This window comes from Motacilla alba, chromosome 2 (assembly GCF_015832195.1).
Source record: "Motacilla alba alba isolate MOTALB_02 chromosome 2, Motacilla_alba_V1.0_pri, whole genome shotgun sequence".
Lineage (NCBI taxonomy): Eukaryota > Metazoa > Chordata > Aves > Passeriformes > Motacillidae > Motacilla > Motacilla alba.
In genome coordinates this window covers 112,167,132-112,185,067 of record NC_052017.1, presented here as the reverse complement: position 1 = coordinate 112,185,067, position 17,936 = coordinate 112,167,132, and the positions used below count along the sequence as shown (strand labels likewise).

The following is a 17,936-nucleotide window of genomic DNA, read 5'->3' as shown; positions in this document are numbered from 1 at the left end:
ATGCTAGTGACTTTTTTTAACTGACATTTTTCCTTGTATTTGTCAGCACAAAGAAACCTGTATTGAATTATGTGGAAGATAAGCTCGTTAATGAACAGCTGCTTAAGAGCTGGAGTCATTCCAAATGTGCACTACAAAAAGTTGGATAACAAATTTAGACATTAATGTTTTTAAATACCTATTAACACTTTTGAATTAATTGGCTTTTAACAACTTAAACTGATATTTAGAATTACAATCTGTGTTGAAAGTATGAAGTCATAGCATAAACTTTGAGTGAATTTGTGTACTTTTGAAAGGGATGGGGGGCATGTATGTAGATATATAATCTCTTGTATGTGTGTATGTGTCTGTACTTGTGTCCTGCAAACTCTGGGTGTTACTTCAAAGAAAATTTTCTATATCTTTGTAGCCACTGTAGTATTATGGTATTTCTATGAGGGCTTTGCTTAATAGAATGTAAATGGATATTGGATCCTTAAAAAATAAACCATAAATACGTTTTGTCTTTAAAAAAGAAAAAAGTTTAACTTCATAGCTTTTACCAAATAGAAACTATTCAAACTCTGCAGAAGTAGTCAGACAGAGGATACTCAAAGCTCTGATAAGAAATGTTGATATCAATGCAGATAGGAAACATAAGTCCCAGTTGTGCATTTAAACAAAGAAGTGGGTGTCTCTGTTTATCACTTTTTTTCATTCAATATAAGCTTGGAGGTGTAGAAGATATCATATTCAGCAGTGGAAGACAGCAAAAACTTTCACTTCTTTAGCTGTCCTTCCATGATGTTCATATCCAGTGCAGAAGTTTTAAAGGGTAGTTGCAAAATAATTTTGAAATCTGCTTAAATTCTAAAATGAATGGCAGTTCATATTGTGGGTGATTTTTATGTAAGATTTCATGTCATGTTGGCTTCTAGATACTGATGGGTTTTTTCTTCTCACTTTTTAAAAAAAGCTTGGGTTCTGCTGTTTCTATCATGGCCAAGATACCACTGCTGGAGTGCCTAACAAGACATAGTTACAGAGAGTGTTTAGGAAGACTGGAGTCTTCACCTGAACATGGAGGAGCAGAAAGTGAAGAAACTGAGGATGGGAAATCTCCTGAATTGGTGCTTTATCCTGATGGATCTAAAGTGAACAGTAAATCAATGTTAGCATCATTTTGCAAGTCAGTTGAACATTCAGCTTTGGAAGGCACAGATCCTGAAAATGTAAAAGATGATAAGGAGTCTGGTCAAAATGCTACTGTCCAGGACAATGAAATGTCAGTAGAATTGAAAGATGATGATCAGCCTTCCTTCAATGTGTCTTTGTTAGACTGGATAAATGTTCAAGATAGACCTAATGATGTTGAATCCCTGGTCAGAAAATGTTTTGATTCCATGAGCAGGGTAAGTTAATGATTTTTTTTCAAATTAAATTGCATTGCATTGAAGGCTGCAGCTTTTTTTTTCACATGCAGGTGCTTTTGAAGTGACTGACTCAACTCTTTTGTGGCTTGTTTCTCAGATAACTTTCTGAATGAAAGCCAGAGCAGAGGCTGGGGAGGGATAAGTGGGGGAAAGTGTTTTATGAGTTTTAATGTTAAGAATTTGATCTTTAGGAAGATGTATAATTTTATGAATGCTTGTTATCTTGCTTTTTCAAATAGCCATTTCTTTTGGAAAGCCAAAAGCTTCTTGTAGTGTATAAGCAAAGTGACACTACTATTATTTCTTTGCCTTTTTCATAGAAGCAACATTTATAATAAAAATATTTTCCTGGACCAAAATTAATGATGAGTTCAGAATAGTTAAGCCTTTATTAAAATATTTTAAAAAATGCATGGTTAATTGGGATAAATTTATAATTTATATCTCAATATCTCAACCTTCTTTATTAGCTGATACAGAGATGCTCAGAAGGGCTCAGAGAGTTTGTATTTCTGCTACTGGAAGAATACAACAGTGCTCACTTTACTTTCAAAATTAATATTTTAATCAGTTAGCATTATAACCTTTTAAATTTCTTTTGCCTTTAATTTTCCTTCTCTCTTTGCTTTCACTGTAGCTGATATTTCTTACATTGTGTAGCCTTGTTTTCATAGGTATAATGTCCTATTACAACACAATATACCTTGAACAAAGAAATCAATTTCTGTTGTCTTTGACACTTTATTTCCTCTGTAAGGTAGGACAGGAAGACTGAATTAGTGCTTTCTAAAACCTATCTGTTGTAGGGAACATCATTGTATGGTCAGTTCTGTACACTGATATTTTGATTCTGTCTTAAAATTAATTGGAGAATTTGGCTTAATTTTAAGGATTGTCTAAGATTTTAGTAGTGCAAAAAAGGCTAAGGAAGAGATTGGACATTAGAAGTTTGTTTTTTTCTTTAGCAAAAGTAAGAATTAATTTTGTGTACTAAAGATTTCCTATTGGCTGAAGCCTGAGACAATTCTCCATCCTCTTTGTTAAGTATTGTTATAAGGTACTTTCTACTATTATAAAGCAAGATTAACAGAACCTGCTAGATGGGTTGTGAGACAATAAATTCAGTTTCTACGTAATAGTAACAGAACACAGATGTTTTCTAAAAATTTTAAAAATCAGTATTTGAATAGATGGATATTAAAGAATTGCTTCCAAATAAATTACAACATTCCAAAAGACACAAAAATGCTAAGAATACTTTGGTTAAGTACATGCTCTACCTTTTTTGATCAGCTTGTAGTCTTATCTGACACATATCATGTGTTTCAGAGGTGCTGTCTTGTACGTGTCTTTTCTGTCCTTGTCTTATCTAAGATTAGGCAGAAATGCTTTATTTTGTCTGTTGTAATTGCTTTGTAACTGCAGTCAATTTTTATGGGAAAAAGTTGTAATTGAACCTGCAAAAAATGCAGTTTCCTTTTTGTATTCGTGGCATAAGCAGAATTGGCAGGTAGGGGAGGCGCTTCAGTCGGAGTATTCTGGACATCACCCGAGCAGTTGTGATTGATCAGTCCCAATCCATTTTGGTTCACGAAAAACCCCCAGAGCTTTGAAGTAATGCGTTCCTGATTCTTCTTAGGAAAACATTCATTTACTCTGTTTTGATAGCAGCAAAAGCAGACAAAGCATTGAATCTTTGCATACCATTGGTTTAGAATTAGTTGAAAACAGAAGTAGCTTGCAGGTGAAAAGGAAAAGAAAATCCCAAATAAGCATCTTGCACCATAATTTTTCTTTTAATATTCATTTGAGGTGACACTTTAATATAAAAAAATAGAATAATAGAATAAATGGCACTAACTTTTTAAAATTGTTTTGCCTGCATTCTCCCCATGCCTTTTCCTTCTTGGAAATATGAACCATAAAAATAGTCTGTGATTGCAATTCTTATTTCAAAAACTGAATTCAGATAAGATTTTCCTGAAAGCTTAAAGCACAAGAGTAAGAGGTTTATACATTTGGTACTGGTAGTCTTGACATCATGGATGTGTTGCACAGGGTGCTGCTAAGTTTCTGACGGTTCTAGGTCTAGATGTTTCTACAAAATGGCACTTCTAATTGCAGAAACCTTGGCTGCAGTAAAAGCACTGGGTAAGTAGGAGCTTACCAGGTATTTTTGTTAAGTGCTGTTGTAGCCACTTAAGTAAGAGGCTAGAAGTGGAAGATACTTTAAAGTGATGGAAAGAGCAGTATTATCTGCCTGTGAAAGTAGAGATGGATCCTACAGATGCAGTTAGGGTAAAGATGGGATAAAAGGAGTGGACAGAGGAAATAGGTAAGAACAGAATGAGAGGAATAGCCACTCTTTGTAAAAAGAGATAAAACGCCATTTATTTAAGAACGTAAAAAGAAAAAAAAAACCCACTATATTGCTCTTTAGTATTTTGTTTTTTTAAAAAACTCTTCTGGATGCTGCAGTAGATGAATTCAGGATGTCTTAGGGAGTAATCCTGAATAGGATGGCAGTGAAGATGATCCTGTAAAATCAATCTGGTTAAATACTTCTGTTACTGTTTCTTGAAGATGGATGAGTGCAGCAAAGACCAAGATTCAGAAGACATCGCATGTGAAAAATTAACCTTTGTTTTCAGAGAGTTTGGATGTATTTTGTCACATTAATAACAGCACTTATTGTTTATTCTAAGGAGTTCTGGGCTATTACTAGGTTCACGAAGTCCTTCGTTCGCTGGTTTTGGTTTTTTGGTGTTTTTTTGGTGATTTTTTGGGATGTTTTTTGTTTGTTTGTTTGAAGTGAAGGGAAGACCTATTCTTTATAGTTGCTCCTTAATTTTTAATGTTTCTCCTCTTCAGATTCCTCTCTCTAGCTCCCCCAAAAGGATGTTTCCAGGATGAAGTGCTGTGTGTGAAAACTTAGTTAAATAGTAGCTTGAGGGGGAAATACTTTTACTTATGCTACTATTGCGTCAGATAATAGGGGGTTTTTTGAGGGTGGGGGTTGATTTGTATTGTTGATATTTTTAGAGGGTGGGAGTTGATTTGTAAGTAATATAAACCCTGCGTGTTGATGAAAGAAGCCAGTGCTGTGACAGCCAGTGTCACCTCACAAATAGCATCCTTTTCACTGGATTCCCTTGTAAGAGATGGTATACCATGACCATTTTGGATAAATTTGGGCAAAATTGTTCATCTTCTGCTATCACCTAATGATTTTTACTATGTTCTTAACTAATGTATTTCAGGTTTACACTAAACTCTGACCTTCATAAGAAGTAACAATTTAGCAATTGCCTATGTTGTTTCTAAAACTGTTACTTTAATTCACTACTCTTACAGTGAAGCATGAAGAGTCACCCTTAATATCTGTGGACATTGGTAGACTCCTAATGTTTCAAATACTTCTTTTTTTCTTGTATATTATGAAACAACTTAAAAATGTGTTTCTGTTAGGAAAAAAACCCTCTAGCTAAAAGTATGACAAATATGATTTTTTTCCATGAGGTCTTTTTCAGTTGCTTAGAAATTATCTGCTTTTTTAAGTAGTCAATTAAAACACTTTATTTAGTGGGCAAAGATTTGCAGCTCTTGCAGCTTTTTCTGACTACCCTTCTTTCTGCACTTTCCATTGAGCCACATTCGTGATGGGTTTTGATTGTAGCTGTAAGGACTCTGTCACAGGTCAGACTGTCCATTCGCTACAAAGTGCCTCTTCCTCCTGCACCTCACCTTGCCCTGTCAACCAGTGTCCCTTCCCTTTGTAAGGATCCGGATTGCTCTGATGGTCTGGTTGGAATACTTTAGAAAAATTCATGCTGTGGTATAGAATGTGCACAGACTCATTTATTCAGAATTCTGAAACAGTTGATAGATGTAGTCACACATTAGATTAAAAAAAAAAAGGAAAATATTTGAGGTTTAAAAACCTCATTTAGCTAACTTAAATCACCTTTCAGTGTGTCATATACTAATACATTTCTTTTTTTAGCTTGATCCAAGGATCATCCAACCCTTTCTGGCAGAATGTCGCCAAACTATCGCCAAACTAGATAATCAGAACATGAAGGCTATTAAAGGCCTTGAGGATAGACTCTATGCATTGGACCAGATGATAGCAAGCTGCAGCAGACTGGTGAATGAACAAAAAGAACTTGCTCAGGTAATACACAGTTGTGTGTACAACATGGAAAGATGGTAGGCTTTTGATATGTGTATGCTGTTAAAGTTACAATGAACCAATTGCATGTCTTTATGCAAGATAGTTTTCACACTGGGATTAGTCAATATGGTGCTATTTCATAATAATTTGGCATTTAAGTATTAGCAATTTTTACATCTTGTTGTCATATTTCCATGTGGTTTAAAGCTACAGCTAGAAAATCAGAACTTTAGTTAGAGATAGGTAATAAGAGTTAAGTAGATCGCTTTTAATTTGGAAGGGAGATATTGAATCCTTGGTAATTTATCACTCAGTGATACAGGATCAGGGAATAGGTTAATGGTTGATCATCAGTATTGTTGTAAGGAGAAAAAGTAGCATGCCTTCACTGGACAGTGTCATTTTCAGTGATAAGAAATTGAGTTAAAGACTTTTGAATGTAAAATATGTAGCTCCTATTTTTAGCAAACACTTCAGTATTATATGAAAGTTATTTTATTAAATACAGTTTCTGTAAAGAGCACCAGTTAATTTGATAATTAGGATTGTCCTTTAATGTCGTTTGCTACTGAAAGTAATTAAAAGTCTATTTGGCAATACATGATGATGTTCATATGTTCACCATCACCTTGGAGTTGCGACTCTGAAAAAGGTATGAGTTTCTTACTCCTGCTTACACACTAATACATTATTAGAAGGGACAAATGAACAATCCTGCCTCCCTGTTTTGAGGGAGGTTAGAGGCCCCTTTTGAGGAGGGCAGTGCTGGGCTGAAAGTTGTGTAGGACCATGCTCCCTGTTGCCTGGTATGGTATGGTATGTTGCTTTGGTCTGGTATGTGAAGGTGTATACAACCAGTACTTCTGGCAGCATTGTTTAAAAGTGGAGCCTGTCTCCAAATAAATTCAATGAGTAAGTTTAGGAGCAAATGCTAAATCTCAGTCTCGTGGTCTTTATATTGAAGGCCAGTGCTAAACTCAAGTGAATTTAGCATGATGGCTAAGCTAGTCTTCCCATCCCTAGGCTTGGTTGCCCTATATTGTGAGTGGTGCTTTTAGCTATTTTTTCCTTCTTCACTTGGATGAAGAGCCTACCTCAAGTTTATGAATCCCACTTTGGAGTAAGAAGTGTTATAGTCAGCTGGAAAGAGACTTCGTCACTTTGTTTAAATGCTACTGTAAATTTAGAATTTGTGCCTTTTCAAGACTTGGCAGAGACCTCAGCTTTCAAACCTTCTTCCTTGCCATTTCCTTTTATAAATTGTCTATTCCTTTACTTAGGATGTAAGTGAACAGTTTGCATACAAATCAGATGTGTGGCTCTTGATCTTAGGTGTTGAGAAGAATTAGTTTCATGTGGGAATTTCTTTATGCAAGATATAAAAATTCTTTAGCCCACAGTAGTATTGAAGATGCTCTGAGTTGACGTTTAATCTTTCAAATGCCAGAAGTTGGGAAGAAGATTGTTAGCAGAAGTCAGAATGATGGTTGATCCCCTCTATCCTAGTAGCTATGTTTCTGCTGATTTAAGTTTTGTGGTCTTTCACTGGTGTTAGTTAGTTGTGTGAAGTTCTGTCAGGGTTGTGTTGGTAGCTATTTGGTAGGGAAATAGGGAACAAAATTGATTTGGATTAGATAATAAAACTGAAAGGAAGCAACTCTGACACTTGCTTTCTCCATGTATCATTCTGTTATACTTCTCAATGGTTACAGTCAGTTTGTTAAAATTCTTGCATTAGAGAATATGTATCACTTTCACACTGTTTGATTGTCACAAAGCACATGTAACAAATGTGTCTCTTCCTCTAGGGATTTTTGGCTAATCAGAAGAGAGCTGAGAACTTGAAAGATCCTTCTGTGCTGCCTGATTTGTGTTTGAGTCATGCAAATCAGCTGATGATTATGTTAACTAATCACAGAAAACTGTTAGATATTAAACAGAAGTGTACCACTGCCAAACAGGAGCTTGCAAATAATCTGCAAGTCAGACTGAAGTAAGTTAAAACTTTGCAACTTTATAGTACTTCCACTTGCAGCAAGGCTGTGTAAGGAATGTGTGTCTGAAGGAAATCATTACTATGAAAAGGTCAAGAGCATGTATCTTGTAGTGTCTCTGTTGGTATATATTCCTAATTGCTTTCTGTTAGTATATATTCCTGATTGCTTGATATTGACTTGTTTGTATTTGTTGTTTCAGTTTTGCTTCAATTCTGATAATAAAAGTGGTTTTATATGTTTTTTATTACTTGTGGGATATACCTCCACGTTAGGTCTTCTCTGGTGGCGAAGTTGCTGTAATGTTTCTCCTCAATCACACCAGTTGATCACCTTCCCAGTAGTTATCCCGTGGTTTAATTATATTGGTGTCTGTGCTTGAAATTTTTCTATTGATTGTATGATTAAGGGAATTGAAGATGTGGTTACAAGATGTGAGAATTTGTTACAGGGGCTGTTGCTTGTAGTGTGTGAGTACATTGTGTGGACTTCCCAAACAGTGTTGTGTTCTTATTTCTTTGACAGCATTCTAACCTTTAATACCTCTTGCTAAAGCTTTTCAGTAAGTATTTTTAAGATCTATAAACAAAAAGTAGTCTTTTTTTTTTTTTTTTTTTGCTCAGGATGTATCAGCTTTTTTTTAATTCTACTGGAGAAAATTGCATTAGTACTACTCCTAAGGCTATTTATGCTACTAACTTGAATGTCTTACCAAGACATTCAAAACCAATGTCTTAACTCAGTTGGTGGTAGATGTCCATTTTTGATATGGATATTCTGTTGTGAGCAATTAATAGGAAACTGCAAGGTGACTACTGAATTCTGAACAGCTTGTTACTTTCAGTTAGCCTGTTGTTGTCCCGTGTGAAATGATTTCATTGTTCATTTCATCCAAACATGTTGCTAATTTAATTTAAATGAAAAAAATGCTAAGATGTGATCTTCTAAAGTGTAATCTACTTTTGTAGGTGGTGTTGTTTTGTAATGCTTCATGCTGACCAAGATGGAGAGAAACTACAAGCACTGCTTCGTCTTGTAACAGAACTCCTAGAAAGGGTCAAAGTTGTAGAGGCTCTCAGCACTGTTCCTCAGATGTACTGTTTAGCTGTTGTTGAAGTTGTGAGGAGAAAAATGTTCATAAAACACTACAGGGAGGTAAGTAAATAAAACTTTGAGACCAAACCTTTGTATCAGCATACAAATTAACAAGTAACTATGTATTTTCCCCTTTCACAGTGGGCAGGTGCTCTAATAAAAGATGGGAAACATCTATATGAAGCTGAAAAGGCAAAAAGGGAATCTTTTGGTAAACTCTTTAGTAAGTACTTTCTCTTCTGTGAAGTTGAATTGTATTAAAGTATGTCTCTTGTCTTTGTAGTTAAAATAGTTTTCATCATATTCTAATTTCAAGACCTGAAAGTTTTCTTTTACTTAAATAGGAGTGCATGCTGGTCCTATTACAAAGAAAATATTTTTCCATTGATCAAATCAATTAACTATTTCAAATAGATTATCCAAAATAATGTGAAAGCTGTGAAATGATTGTAAAAGATACGGTTTCTCATTATCACACTTCAATGCAGTTTGTGCTTAAACATGCCTTGTGAGCTTTTATGAGCTTTATTTTTCTTTTAAATAACACTTCTAAAACCATTACTGGATATTTGGATACTACTATGTCTTCCTCCGTACTACTCCAGAAAAATCCAAGAACTAAGACCCGTGTCTAAAGACCTTCACCAGAAGTTTAAAAACATAATTCAAAATAAAGATTCTACTAAAAGAAATTTGATTACTTTTTCTGCAAAGTCTGCCGCTTGTGTTCTGAATGGACAGTGAAAATAAGAAAATTAGGTGAAAGTTTATCAAATTTTTTTTTGGAAAGGAGATGAGAAAGATTACAGTGAAAATTTCAAAAATCAGTTGAGGCTTTTGCCTGTGTACATTAAGCAAAAAGAGACTTCTGTGAAGGGAGCTCTGCTTGAATGGTGGGTTTTGTGTGATGTTCTGTGGTCATTTGCAATTTTATGTAGACATCAATATAGGTAGTAATGCTTCCAAATGTAGTTCAGCTATTAAATTGCAGTAACTTCAGTTGATTTCTGTTGAGATGTTGCATTTCTTCCTTTAAATAAGTTGTTTGTTTGGGTTTTTTTCTTCAGGGAAGTCTTTTCTAAGGAATCGTTTGTTTAGAGGACTTGACTCCTGGCCTCCATCCTTTTGTGTATGTACTCATATTTTGGGGTTTATTTAATTTCTATATAGGTTTATAAATTAAAAACCCAGGCTTTATTCATGGAAGCTGTATGCCTTTTGCTTTGCTGTGACACATGAAGAAGCTGGGAGCTAGTGTTCTCTGCCATTTCAAGTGTCCCATATTAACATTGGTTTGTAACTTACAATGCAGTGGGAGAGGAAATATCAGATCTCCTTTTTAGTACTGCAGTCCTTTTTTAGTCTGTGGTATTGAAAAAAAATTAATCTTAATAATCAGAAAAAAGAAGCTAGGTGCAATAATTTGATCATCTAATTGTCTTGTGAATAATAGAGCAATAAAATTAATTGGATGGTAAAAGCAAGTAAAAGTTTTCCATGTAATCACTGGATGAGTGGAAAAGCATTTTTGCCTCTTAATTGGCTGATAACATGAGGGCATTGTAATTAAGTATTGCCTGTTAGCTTTGATTTCATACAGCTTGGTTAACTGAGGTAAGCTAACTCCCTGATTCTAATGTTGCCATCTCACTTTGCCTTTTTAACTTTTCAGCTTCTCCTTTTCAGCCTTTTTTTTATTTAAAGGATACTTGGAAAATAAGAATGCTACTCACTTCAGTTTTTCAAATACTGAACTGAATTAATATTTGTATGTGTAGCAGCACAATAAATAAAGCTTCAGTGCCATCTCTTATCCCTTAACTTCTAAACACATCCATAATGTTTATGAAGCTTGGTAGTAGGGAGGAATTTGGACTAGATGCTCATTATAGTTTCCTTCCAACTGGAATACTCTATTCTACTGCTGCCCAAGCACTATTGATAGTTAATCATTACAAGTGTAAGGGATGTTTTTAGGGGCGAAGGACCAGACATGGTTTCTTAAAAGTTAAAAATCTTTTGAGTAAGAGATCAGTTTACTGCTAACTTTTCCATGTTATTTATTAAGCTCTTCTTAATCCTTCTTTAGTCATCTGATACTTTACAGCAATGTGTAAATCAATATCTTCTTTACAGACACGAAAACCTCGCAGATTTGACAGTGAGCTTCCAGATATCTCATTGAGTGACTTGCAGTTTTTGCAGTCTTTCTGTCCTTCAGAAGTACAGCCATTACTCAGGTAAGGCACCTTCTTATACTTGGTGTGTTATGGAAATAGCTTTACTGGGGGTCCCATCCCCATCAGTTTTCCACTCCCTTAGGTAATTTTCCATAAAAAACAAACAAGGATATTTTCTGATCTTAAGCAATGATCTTCACTGACTTAATGCAGATAGATATGTATTCAAGTTCTGATGGTTTGAACATATCTATTCTGTATTGAGATGTAAAGGATTTTGGGTGTTCCTTTGATCTGCCTCAGAGCTAAAAAGCAAAAAAAAATTGCCATCAGTTTTAAACTGAAATAAACTCATAACTATGTTTTGTCAGATCAGAATGAGATTTGATACTTTTTTCTTTTGATCTTTGTTGTGTGGTATTCTGTAGGAAATAAAATAAATGTCTTTAGCTCAGCATGAGATCACAGAGATCTCCTATATTCAATTACTACTTTTTCTCCGATTTTATTAAACTGAATTTGCTAAAAAGTGCATTCTCTTAAGTGCCTCTGCTGTCAATGGAAATCCATAATTTTGAGTAGAAGATCTATTTCTGTGTTTCTTATTTCCCAACAGTGAGGCAGACATGCATATGTAGACAGGAATGCTACTGGTTTGTCTCACAAATAATTTATGAGATTAGTTCCTTATCTAGAACTTGGAGATATCTTACTGAAAAAGATGACCATTAGTGTGAGCTTCCAAACTCAGAGCAGTCAAGGTGGAGAAATGCCAACCAAGATAATGGGCCAGAAATGGGTAGTAGCAAGTTGTACGTAAGGTTCTGCCCAGGAGGAGATCTATCAGTATGCCCACATTCAGATGTTGCATGTATCATCATCATCCTCCTAAAAGAGATTTATAGTTAGAGATTTAAGATTTGGTGTGATTCCTCTTTTTTTGGTTTTTCTGGTTTTTTGGGGGGGGTTTGTTTGGTTTTTTGTTGTATTTGTTTTGTTTTGGTTTTGTTTGTTTGTTTTCTTGTTTTTGGGGGTTTTTTTTAGCCCTGAGGCCACAGTCCCACAAAGGTGGGATTGCATTTACAAAGGTAAATGCAAGAGGAGGATGATTGACTGCCATCTGTCAGGTCCACCAACAGTGTCAACCTAATACCTGCTATTGGTGCAAAAGGCAGGAGCTGGATCCACTGCTTTTGTTCATCTGTGTTTTGGACTGGCATTCTTTTTGATTCAAAATTCCTGGCTATCTTTATGGTAGTGTTGGTGGAGTTAACAAGTGTAGTGAGCTTGGTCAGCATCACAGTGGATTTGCCATAGGTAATTTTATAGCTGATGTACCCTTTTAATTTCTCTTGTTCTGCTCCTTAGGTTATTCCTCATCAATTTTGTGGGGAAAAAAAGTGTAATTACAGGATCTTATTCCTAATGTTTGCCTGATTTTCTTATTTATGAGAATTTTACAATCTTCCTGGAAGTTTATACTGAGTTCAGGAAGAATTTTGCCCTGCTTTTTGTCAGAAAACCAATCACTGTCTTAAGATGTTTTATTTGGCTTGAATTGTAGTGACATAGCTTTCCACTTGATGGCAATAGAGGTGGAATTATGTCATTCCTCCTGGTTTCTGTGCTCAGGGTTGTATTTGGTGAAAAGTGCAGAGGATAGTGGTGAACTTGCAACTCGTGTGGGCAAAAGCTGTCACACACCTCTGGTAGATACTGATCTTCAGAAGAAAATTGAGAGCAGTGCTTTCTTTGGTATTTTCATTTAACAAGTAAAGAACAAGCAATAAACAAAACTGAGACCCAGCACTAAGTCCTTTTCTATCAGCACTGAACCACTCCAGCTGCATAATTAAAATGATGTTTTAATTTACTTACAGTGCTTCTGTCTTCTGAAATTGTGTTTGAACAATTATTGAAACCTTAATACTGAAAAAATACACTAAATGCCACTTGCCCTATATACTGAGTAGAGAATGCAGAATACATTGGAGTGCAATCTGCTTCTACTATATTATTAGTCTAGATGAACTCTTGCTCCATGTTTTCAGCTTATCTTGCTACACTTGAAATGTGATCAGGACACATTAATCAGTTGTTTAATTTAGGTAACCTGTCATGGAAATAAAACGGTAGAGAATTAATCGCTTCTTCAGAGGAAGAGCTGGATTGGAGAGAATCCAACTGGAGACAAAATATCATTTGCAAACACAAGTGCTTCTATTAGAGATCTAATCACTTCTGTTACTGTCATTGGAACTCTAGGTACTACTGGCAAATGCTTTTGGGAGGAAAGATTGGAATTACTTGCTCATCACTGTGTTTATTGTTATGGACTCCTTAATAGTGCTCAAGTTTTCAATTTAAAAAAAAAAAACAAACGGGAGAGTCTTTGTAGACTTTTTTCCATATAAAATAGATGAAATTAAAAACGTACAGACCTTACGCAGAGGCAAGCTTAGTGTTGTTGAAACATACACGTAATAATTTCATAGATTGGAATATTAAACTAACAGTGTGGAAAAAAGTAATCCTGTGCTGTTTTTAAGGGTTCCCATACTTTGTGACTTTGAACCTCTTCACCAGCATGTACGTGCTCTACATAACCTGGTCAAGGCAGCACAGAGTTTGGATGAAATGTCACAAACTATTACAGACCTGCTGAATGAGCAAAAGGTATTTTTACTTTTCTTTATCAATAAAAAAAGAGAATATTATATTTAAAACAGTAGAATATTTTCATAACATTGTTTTATCAAACGCTTTAGAATGCATCTTTGTTTTTCCTGATATGAAGATCAACTGCGTAAGTTTTCTTTCTAATCATGAACTAGTAAATATTCTGAGAATATTTAACAGATGTATGTATTCCACAGAAGTTGTAGATTTGTAGTGTAGAGTTGCACTGTTTATATTTTTGTTTTCTGTCACTTTCAAATCTGCTGTCTGCAGCATGCGTTCTGCCTTCATTGCTTTAGTTTGTATTCAGTGAATTTGTAACTTCTCTGGATTTCTGCATTGTTTCTTAGGTCCTCTTGGCACGAGCAGTTAAGGAGATTTTAGGGCTTTGGTTGGCTGTTGCGTAGTCTTTCTCTTTGAGTACAGAAGGAACAGATGGTAAAAAGATTCCTTCCTAGTTTCACTCTGCCTGTCAAACAGATTTCTTCCCCTACAAACTGTGTTTCTGCCAATCACTTTTGTTTCTGTGCATGCAGCCTCTGAACTCCATAGTACACCCAATAGGTTCCTTTTAGCTTCTGACTGTGGCTTCTCTCAGGAAAACACTGAGTGAATTTAGCAATGCTTAAGATTTTTTTGTGAAGCTGACTGCTTCAAACTGGATTTCTTTTGCTGTAGAAAATCAGTAGGTTTTTCCAGGGGCTGTGTTACTATCTGCAGTGTAAATTGTTTTATGCGCTCGGCTGACTGGGAAGCATCTTATATAACAGATAAAGCTATGGGCATGTTTAATTTTGAATAGCAATTTCCTGCTTAAACCAAGTGACATGATCTCTTGATTTCTATGGGATTTGAACAGGAGATTTATTGGAAATCTTTTATTTGTGTAAAATATGAAATCTGGACTGCACTTTGTTCACTGTGAAAAGGTATTTTCTGTATTACTGAAGTATTATTTTCCAGCTATTTTCTCTCTTTATGAAGATTGTTTTTCAAATGAACAGCCATTAAGAATGAGAATATTAGGGCCTGAACACTGTAACAGCCATTGAAATTGCTGGAAGTGAAATTCTGTGAAATTTTGGTGTTTTCTGAACATGCCCTTACAACAGACCTTGCTCTAAAATATAGACATTCACTCCACCCAAATCCTGAAATTTATCTCGTAAGAAATTAGGATAGTGACAATTGTTCTAATAAATTATTTTTTTCACAAAGGCTTGCAGTGTCAGAAGAATGTGAAATTTAGGTTTTAATTTAAAATATGCATAATAACAGTAGAAAGATAAGCAGGAAATATACCTGAATTTGTGAAGTCTTTGTCATTTCCCCTTCTTTCTTCAGACATACTTATCTGAAAAAATTTGTAAATATCTGGCTGTACTGAAAAAGGAGTTTGTCAGATCAGGAGAATATACTCTTTTCTTTTGGTTTTGTTTGACTAATTTGGATTCTTCACTCACACAGAAATGTCAGGTGCTTAGACAGATTTGGATAATTGTCTCTTTCCTTAGAGCAAATTGCATTGCACAATCAGAGCTGGGCCATTCATGATGTCATCTTGAAAATGCCCATCTCTGTGTGTCATTTCAGTGATTCATTTGAACTCTTTTTGGAATTGAAGCAAACAAATTTGTCAGAGATTTTTTACTTTTCAAAGGCAATGTTCTTTTTACTACTTGAGGAAAGACGCAAGGTCTTTCTCTGTGTTGTTTTGCTCTGCAGCTATTATAGAAGTGGGTTTTTTTTAATTATAATACTTTTGCCTTTGTAGAGCTACTGAAGTAGTTTTTAAATATTTTTTTATATCTTCAATATTGCTGGGAATTCACAATAAATAATTAGAAGAATGAATAAACATTTATTAATTGTCATGAAGATGCCTACATCTTCATGCATCCACTTTTTCTGGTAGTGAACTGTCCCAGCTTGGTGCAGAGTTGGCTGTGCAGGTGTTGAGTGTTGTCCATATTGTTATTCTCATACTCTACCAAGGAGACACATTCGACCCTGGCATTTCCCTTTCCATACTAGTGGCAGCAGAAGCTTGGTTCTTCAGATTTCACTGGGATAGTTTCCCTGGATTGTTGGTAGTGCAGCAGTTGAATTCTGTCTGGGTCAAGAGGAAGTTCATCCTACTGCATCAGCCACAGCAACTGTCCTTTGATAGTTGCTTTAGGCAGGAGGGAAAAGTTGTGACTGTGAACAAGTGAGTAAAGGGCAAGTCAGAGGAGATCCAATTGCTTACTGGGGATGTTGAGAGTATTTCTTTTCGAGTGTCTCCATAACTCTTACTATTTCAACTTTCAAGTTCATAGAACATTAATGACAATTTTTTACTTTAGTATTACACTGGAGTAGTTAAAGGACATTTTTGTGGGTATTTGTTTAATTTGTTAATACTTCAAAATATATTTTAATTTTTAAGACCTTCTGCTTATTCTTTGTAATTTAATAGCCTCAAAGATGTTGCTGTGCCCTCTTATTTCCATAATGCAAAGTTTAGGCAGGTCAGCAATTTGGTTAAAGATGTCCAGGAGAAGCTAAGGTGCCCATGGGTAAGATGATTAAGGTGTCTTCTCAGTGGTTAGTAGGTAATTAAAATTTGCAATTCTTTGGTATTAAAAGTTTTTTTATAAGGGAGGCTGGCTTTTCAGATCAGATCATAAATCTACCATTTCTTCTTGTTGAGTTTGGAATTGAAACACTACTTGTAATCTTCCTGAGAATTGCAGCATCCCTGGTTATTGTTTTTTGTAGTAACATAATCAGAGCAAGGCACGTAGTCTTGCAATACCTGAGAACTTGGAAATTAATTCTGTTTTTCTGTCTCTGTTTTTTTATTGTTTGCTCTTGACTCCTCTTCATTTGTCGTTATGAATATTAGTGTATGACATGTGCATACATTGCTGCCTGCAGATTGTAAACGGACTAGATGGCAAGCACAGGCTTCTCAGTAAACAAAGTCTTCATACAGTTTCGGACACCTAAAATGTGAGGTTTAACTCTTCTCTAAGCAGTAATCTGGTACTCTCATTAGACTCCCAACTCACAGAGGCCAGTGCTGAGGCATGTGGTGTGCTACAGCCCCAGGTCATGAGGAAACAGCATTCATTATTGTTCCACAGAGTGACGATTTTTTTTCTTCTTTATGCTAATTCCTTACTCTTTATCCTCTAGGATGATTCTGCGTGGTTGCCAAAAGTAGTTACTATAATTCCTTTGCATGTGGATTTCTGTAGGACTTTCCCATATTCAAAGTCTTTGAATTGCTTTTTTTGATATCTGTGATGATAGTTTTTGTTACTGCTTCTGGTATATTAATGGTAGATGTTTGTCACTTAAAGCTTTGAACCTGGGTATGTATCAGCAAACACAGTACCCTTCAACATCTATTTTTATAAGTTTTCTTAGATAAACAACAAGCTGAAATTAAGTCTGAGGGAAATGCTTAAACCTGGGCTAATAGAATCATTTAGAAAGGAGCATTTCCTTTTAATTTGTTAGTATCATGTCTTGTTCACTTTTTGTAAATACAATATTCTGTATGCAATGATCACAAGGTTTTTTTACAATGTATTTAAAAATCATTGTGTGATTTCGATTCATAGAGATGCAAAAGCTAAGAGAGCTGAGGTGCAAGTGCAACTCTGCTAAATAGATGAGCGTTGAAACTGGAAATAGATTCTTCTTAAATCACAGCTGAGAATTGTTAAACACACTATATCTCCTTCAAGGAATATTTCCTTGGCACAGAGGAGGGTAAGGTCACTTTTTGAGTAACAGTCATTTCTACAAGATGGAGACAGCAAAAAATGGCTATTTATATGACAGCAGATCAATGTCTGTCACTTCTGGGATTTTTGCTGTTGCTGAACATTTATTGCCAAGCTCCACTAACTGTTGCCAGTCAAGTAGCTGAATTCAATGGATGGCAGAGGTTTCTTCAATAATAGCTAACATGGTAAAGAACACCAGACATGCATTCTAGTTGCATTGAGGCAGTGTGGATGGTTTGGGAAAGAGGCATCAGCAAGATCACAAAACTATCAGCTGGAGGCAATGTTGGCTTTTTGAAGAGTACCCCCAGATTTCCAGCACTTTGAGACTGAATATTTTATGGGAATTTTCTACTGGAAAAATTTATATGAGTTTTTCTTCAGGAGCTATTTCTTTTCAAGGTGGTCACATTTCTTATATGAATTAAATCAAGCAAGTTCTTAGTGATGAAAGATGGAAGAGCAAGGTAATAGTTGAGCTATGGTGTTACAGAGAATGCATCTGCGATCTTTCAGAGCACTGATATGTTCACAAAACTTTGCATTTCTTCTAGTTTGTGATCCTGATGATCCTGTGCATACCCCTTAATTGTGTGTCACAGCTACTTGCCTTATGTATT

General features: G+C 35.4%; 1 protein-coding gene across 2 annotated transcripts in view; it reads left to right on the top strand.

Moving 5' to 3' along the window:
* RB1CC1 (RB1 inducible coiled-coil 1) overlaps positions 1–17,936 on the top strand; it is a 67,112-nt gene that overhangs the window by 28,698 nt on the left and 20,478 nt on the right. For both annotated transcript variants that reach the window (XM_038123754.1, XM_038123742.1), the window contains exons 7-14: positions 959–1,394; positions 5,419–5,589; positions 7,398–7,582; positions 8,552–8,738; positions 8,820–8,901; positions 9,746–9,807; positions 10,815–10,918; positions 13,408–13,534. In XM_038123754.1, the coding sequence (XP_037979682.1) occupies positions 959–1,394; positions 5,419–5,589; positions 7,398–7,582; positions 8,552–8,738; positions 8,820–8,901; positions 9,746–9,807; positions 10,815–10,918; positions 13,408–13,534 (1,354 nt within the window). The remainder of the gene's footprint in view (positions 1–958; positions 1,395–5,418; positions 5,590–7,397; positions 7,583–8,551; positions 8,739–8,819; positions 8,902–9,745; positions 9,808–10,814; positions 10,919–13,407; positions 13,535–17,936) is intronic.